The sequence below is a fragment of the Pteropus vampyrus genome, unplaced genomic scaffold (genome assembly GCF_000151845.1).
Source record: "Pteropus vampyrus isolate Shadow unplaced genomic scaffold, Pvam_2.0 Scaffold223, whole genome shotgun sequence".
In the NCBI taxonomy this organism is placed as follows: Eukaryota; Metazoa; Chordata; class Mammalia; order Chiroptera; family Pteropodidae; genus Pteropus; species Pteropus vampyrus.
In genome coordinates, this window is record NW_011889004.1 from 1,090,355 (window position 1) to 1,097,075 (window position 6,721).

General features: G+C 45.0%; 1 protein-coding gene across 1 annotated transcript in view; it reads left to right on the top strand.

The window, feature by feature from the left end:
• Positions 1 to 603: 603 nt before the first annotated feature.
• Positions 604 to 6,721, top strand: part of ASCC2 (activating signal cointegrator 1 complex subunit 2) — a 40,477-nt gene continuing 34,359 nt past the window's right edge. Inside the window, exons 1-2 of the mRNA XM_011373348.2 lie at positions 604 to 749; positions 4,635 to 4,732. Coding sequence (XP_011371650.1) covers positions 4,652 to 4,732 — 81 coding nt within the window. The 5' untranslated portion in view covers positions 604 to 749; positions 4,635 to 4,651. The remainder of the gene's footprint in view (positions 750 to 4,634; positions 4,733 to 6,721) is intronic.

The following is a 6,721-nucleotide window of genomic DNA, read 5'->3' on the forward strand; positions in this document are numbered from 1 at the left end:
TAACCCTATTATCTTTCCTTAGTTTTGCCTGCTCTAAAACTTCCTATAAACAGTCTATGGCTATGCCACCTTGAATAAGCACGATCTCTCTGATCTCAGAAGCTAAGCAGGGTCGGGCCTGGTTAGTAAGTACTTGGATGGGAGACCACCTAGGAAGACCAGGTGTTGTAGGTGTAAAAAATAAAAAATGAGGGATTGTAAGTTGACAAGGTCCTTGCAGTCTATGAGGTCAACCAAAGATTGTCTCGCCTAAAAAATAAATAAAATAAATAAAAAAATGAAACTTCACATAAAGTATACTTTCGTTTGCTTTCTTTTATTCAACATCATTTTATGCTTTTGGCTTGTTAAAACTCTTCTGGATTAAATTCGTAAAACGATGACTGAGGTTAGGAAGAAGGTGGAAGCCTGGGGTTCTGATAAGTCGGTTATTATACCTGGATTTTCCAAGAGGTGAGATCACAACCTATTCTCAGCCCATCTTCCATCCTCTGCGAAAGCAAGGGAGATAGAAAGGGACAGGGGGCGTGGTTAGTCAGGAGGATTCCTTGTGGGGCGGAGTCTTAAGACCGGGGCGTGGTCCCAGGCTGGGCTTCCCGCTGGCAGTTGGCGTCGGGGGCGGGGCCGGGCCAAAGCTTCCTGTTAGCGCCTGCGGAATCGCTATTTGACCCCGGAAGTGCCGGCGCTTTGGGAGCTGTCACCGTGTACCGCGGCGGCAGGGGCACAGCGCGGGTGGTGGAGCTGCCGAGGTGAGTGCGTGTGGCTGGGCCCTGCCGGATGCGGGGCACCGGGCCTGGGAGCAGCCGCGGTCGTGCCTCAGGTGGCCTCGGGTCTCCCCGCTCCACGGCAGGGTCGAGGCTACGCTGTCCCAGAGGCCAAGTCGCCCCACACTCCCCCTGGCCAGGACGTCTCGGGTTTGAGGCTCCGCCCCAAAGTAACGGCCCTTCACCTTCACCCCGGGTTTGTTTCCTCAGGATTCATTCATTCGTTCAACAAATATATGTCTAGCGTCCACTCCGTGCCAGGCACAGATCTAGGCACTGGGGATACAAACAGCAAGACAGTCAAGGCTCCTGCCCTCATGGAGCGTACATTATAGTGAGAGGCGACAGACAGCGACAAATAAATACATAAGATAATTTAAGATATGATAGTAACTGGGGGAGTGAATAAGTTAGATAGAGTGGTCTGGGAGGGTCTCTGAAGAAAGTAATATTAAATTGAAACCAGAAGGATGACAGAGTAACTTAGGCAGCAGTAACCCTGGAGATGCGCCCATGCCTAATTGATGTTTGCACCGAGCTCCCTTCTAAAGGAAGTCCTTTCCTAACTTTTGGATTCTGCTGTCCTGCTTGGCTCTGGGGTTGCAGTGGTGGGCACAGGCATTGTCATGATCATTGTCCTTATCCCTTTGGAACTTAGAGTCTAGACTTTGCCTAGTTAATATTTGCTCATGCTTTAGATGAAAAAATCTTCCGTGACAACCTTCCGCTGTTAAGTCAGTTCTCTCTGTTAAATGCTGTCATAGCTCCATGGGCCCATGGACATAGCATACATCATGGTATTGAGTTTTCTTGTTAGAATGGCTATTTGATTCTTAGTTGTAAAGGGCAGGACCAGGTCTGTTATTTGCTTGCTTTAGTATTCTCTGGGCTTCAGTGCCTGGATGAGAAGTGCTCAGAAATCTTTGAGGGGATGAGTGAGATGATTAACAGTCTTTGCTTTCTGGTGGTTCCTAGGAGGTCTGTCCTGCCACCAGGTTATTGTCTTTTCTTTCCGATCATGTCTCTCCTCTACTTAAATGACTCCTCACTGCCTGCAGGTGAAACACCAAACTCTTTAGCATAGCATTCAAGGCTTTTTTAAAACTGGCCACGTCTTTTCTAACTAACCTCTCTTCTCCACTCTGTCATCCCCTCCCTGACCTTGTGTTTTCAACCATACCAATGTTTCCCTCTTCCTTCAAAGCCACAGACTTGGAGCCTTTGCTCATCCTTGCTCTTTGCTTGGAATGCCCTTCCTTCCCATCTTTTCCTCCTATTCTTCAACAACCAGGTTATAGATCACCTTCTCTGTAATAGTCTCCCTTTCTCTGCTGTGCTTGTTTTTGGAAATTTCCTGTGATAGCTCTAACCACACTAAATGACAGTCATTTACATGCCCAAAATTCAGAATGTATTCAGTCAGTGTGTGCTGAGTAAATGAGGAAGCCCGAAGTGCTCTGCCTATGGTTGGGACTTGAATAATAACAAGTAAACTTTATTGAGTGCTTATTACCTACCAAGTACTGTGTTGAATACTTAGCATTGATTACTTCTTACAACAACCCTAAGAGATTATGTACTGTTATCATCCCGATTTTACAGATGGGGAAATCAAGGCTTACAGAGGTTAAAGAACTATCTTAAGGTCTCAACATAGATATGAAAAGGTGGAGCCAGGATTTGAACCCATGTTGCAAAACTATAACGCTCTCCTTCAACCATCACACCAGCCTGGATCTGAACTGCCATTACAGGCACTGGCTTGTAGAAGTGGATTTTTTGTGAAAGCAGGTGTTGTCGTTACCTGTCTAGGCCTGGACTCTGGGGCCTAGAATTTAAAGGGTGGAGAGCCGCCTCCTCTTCATTACTCTTTCACCACCCTACATCCCAACAGTGGATATTTCCACTATTATCTTTAAAAGATAAGAATGGAAAGAACTAGGCCTGAGTCATTTAGATTTCTGCACTGGTGAGCAGACCACTGGTGTTTCCAGCTACCCTTCTAGCATCACTTGGGAATAAGAAAGAAGTATGTTTAGCATGTTCAGCATAAGAGAGCCAGGTGCCAAGGCAGGAGAGCTGGGCCTTATTTTCAACTTGGCCACTAATATATTTGCCTTGAGCACATCAGGGCCTCTCTTTGGACATCTGTGCATAATAATCCTTGTTATCCTTAACTGAGTTGTTGTGAGAGGCTAGTAATATAGTAACTTGATTAGACATAATGTATGTGCAACAAAGGATATTATTGACATTTTGCAAAGCTGAAAGATGAAAACTCCCCCCAAGCCCCTTTTATTACTTTGCCTTATGATTTTTTTCAGGCCGCTTCATGTATGCAGGGACAGTGTGTCTGATCCATTGAGATCCTAGAGCTGAACAGGCCTTGAAGAATAGATAGACTTGTCCTTTCTGTTTACATTCCTCAAAGATGGATATCTTTAGTTTTTAGAACAGCCCATGAACCAAGCTGCTTCCCAGCCACTTACCTTTGCTCCTGCTATTTCCTATGCCTGGGATACCCTTTTTCCCTGGCCAGTCTTCTATCAGGACTCAACTCAGGCTCTCTTGATCCTTTGGGCTCTCCTCTAGAAATGTTTTCCTGAAAGCCACACCCCAGACAAGCTCAACTACACTAGACTCAGTATAGCAAATGGTTAAGAGCCAGCCTCAGCCTACTTCCCCAGCTACTGACTGAGACATTGGGCAATTTTCTTTTCTTCTCTCCTCACTGATAAAATGAAGATAATAATAGAACCAACCTTAGAGTTGTTATGAGCATTAATACATGTAAAGTGAATTAATGCTGAGAAAAGCACTTAGGAAAGTACCAACACATGATAAGCATGTTGCTCCTGTGGCTATTGTCATTTTATTTTTGGACATAAGCTCTCAGGGCAGAGACCCTACCTTATCAATCTATGTTCATAAATACCAGCCTGGCCTGATGTTTGATATATGGACACCCATATATGCATATATAACCCATGTAACTCATGGGTGACCATGCCCCTCGGCTTATTTGTGATGGTTCAGGAGGTGCTGGTTTCCCCTTTCCAGCCTTGATATGTCTTCATGTTGTCATTGAGATTGTGTTGGCTTTTTATGGCATGTTTTTTAAGGGGCCTTATTCACTGCTATTTCATGATACATCTCACATGCATGTCTCCTGTGGATCAAGCCAAGTGGTACTGTGAAAAGAGTATTGGATAGGAGATATGGGGTCTGCCACTCAATGACTCTGAGGACGCTTTAGGCCTCTGTAGATAGGAGCTCGCACTGGCAAGTTTCTTTGAATTCTCTCATCCTCCTTCATCCTTCTGTTCATTCATGTTATTCTTTCCTGAAGCCTAGAGAGGTTGTAAAATCTTGACATATGGCTTCAGCCCTCAAAAGACTTAAAATCTGGTTAGAGTTATAAGAAAAGTGTCCTCTTATTCAGTTGTTCATCAAACATTTGATGAAGCTGCCTCGGTACCAGGCCTGTGCTGGTCACAGGAAAGATAGCAAGAGAAGGAGAGCCTAGGCACTGTCTCCACAGAGCTCACAGACCAAGAAGGACATGGAGCTGGAGCCATGATGAAGATAATCTAGGTGCTTTTAACTAGTACTTCTCAAAGGGGGTAGGAATATATCAGGAGTCATCTGGGGAATGTGTTCCCAGATGAGTTAAGAACTATTACTTTAGGCAAAAAAAAAAAAAAGTCACTTCAGTCTGGATTAGGTGCATGAACCAGGCCTTCGAGGCCCACATCAGGAGCCTCTGGAGGCCATATTTTGAAGCTTCTCCTGGGATCAGCCCCAGAACAGGCACCCTGCCACCAGGAGCCTATGTGTCTGCTTTCTTCTTCTCATCCATATTCTTTTCAGGAGGGTCACGAATCACAATGCCAGCTCTGCCCCTGGACCAACTCCAGATCACCCACAAGGACCAGAAGACAGGAAAGCTGAGGACTTCACCAGCACTGGTGAGCCGGTGCCTTGAGGCTGTTCAGCCTGATGTTATCATTCTCACAATTTCAAAAGCAAAAAGTAAATTTCTTCTTTATCTGTTCCAAGAATAACCTGAGGGCCACAGTCAGTAATTCAGTAGCTGGGACACTACTAAGTCCTTCCAGGCCCGGTGTAGAAGTTTCCTTTGTAAGCAGCAGCTTGAATTTGAGTAGTATTTTCCATGTCACCACCCCACACCTTCCCCCAAAGCATTTTATTTTGAATTTGAGTCTGATAGCAGTTCTGACTAGCTTGAGCTGGCCTAGAAATGGGTCCATCCCAAAGCCAGGTTTGGGTATTTGACTCTGCAGGAAGCGTTCAGATTTCAGGTAGGCCTTTTTCAGAGCTATCTCAGCTGCTATCCACACTTTGGAGGGAACACTGATTTCAGAGGTCGGGTAGGTAGTCTTTTATCTCAATGGGCTAAGAAGTGCCACATGCAGACTCTGCAAGGGCTTGTGAGACTGAAAAATAAGGAGGCTGTGAGCATGTTGATTACCTGCTGCAGAGTGAGATTTGAGCCAGGAGAGGTGCCAGGCTGCTAAAGAAAGAGACAGACGCAGGGCCTAAAGTCCCCATACCTACTTATTGTTTTCCCAAGAATATGAGCTTACTGGAACAAGTGGGAGGAAGTATTTTCTGGGGGCTTGAGTAAAGTCGTGGGAAACAAGAGCTTGGTGTTTTATTTCATGCTTTCTGGATGGCTTCCTATTACTTCCTAACTACCATCTAATAATAGTACTTAATGTTTAGAGAGGACTCACTCTGGGCCAAACCTTTCTAAACACGTCACCTGGATTATTTCATTAAAGCCACACCACAGCCCTATGAGTAGGTATTTTGGTTGTTCCCATTTTACAGATGAGGAAACTCAGAGTGCAAGGTCACAGAACTAGGAAATCAGAGGAGCCAGGATGTTAACCAAGCTAGGCTGGTGCTAGAGCCCATGTCAATAACCTTTCTGCAATAAAGCCTCTTGTTTCTGCTTTTCATAACCTTTTTTATATAAAGATATTTTATCAGAAAATCTAGAACTGTTCTGTCCAATATTGTAGCCGTTTGCTACATGTAGCAACTGAGCACTTGAAATGTGGATTGTTCAACTAAGAAACTGGATTTTTAATTTAGTTTGAATTAATTAAAATTAAAATTCCATGTGTTAAGTACCTACCTTGTTGGCCTGTACTGGTATAGAGCCGTTCTATTATTGCAGAAAGTTCTGTTGGACAGTCCTGGTCGAGATTGGCTCCTTGAGTGGTTGGGTCTGATTTTCTACCTTAGTCTTTCCCCATGTACTGAATTCCTAGGTTATTAGACTGTGGGCTTGTGAGAGCAAAAACCTAGTTCCTTCCCTTCATTTGGGTTCTCCAGTGCCAGGAAACATTCAGTAAATGAGTCAAAGAGCCCAGCGAGGCCTTGTGATAGACAATGGAGCTACTAAGAAAAAAGTTGTGTTTTCTGCCTTTGAAGGACCCATGGTCTGAAAGAAAAGCAGACCAGTAGCTTCTATACAGTGACATCAGGGTTGTGATAGAAAGAAGTCCAGGCTGCTACATGAGCATGAGAGTCTGAGCTGCTGATCCAAAGCAAAGGGATGTGTGGGGGCAGGGAGATCTTGCGGGGTAGTGGGAGGGTACATATAACCAGGGAAGGCTTCCTGAAGGAGGGGGATCTTGAACTGGGTAATGAAGGGTGAATAAGCACTAGCCTGGCAGAGGAACTGGGAAGGGGTGGACTTGGCAGGAGGACCTAAGTATGCTGTTTTGAGAGAGCCTGATTCCGATACCAACCACCAGTCACTGGGGGTAGAAGCAGTATTACAGAGTTAAGGAGCATGGGCTCTGTGTTAAATCTCACACATACTTAGCAGTGACTTTGGGCAAGTTACATAACCTCTCCATGCCTCAGGATCCAAAAAGGATGATAGAACCAGCTTTGTGGGGTGGCTATGAGGATTAAATGAG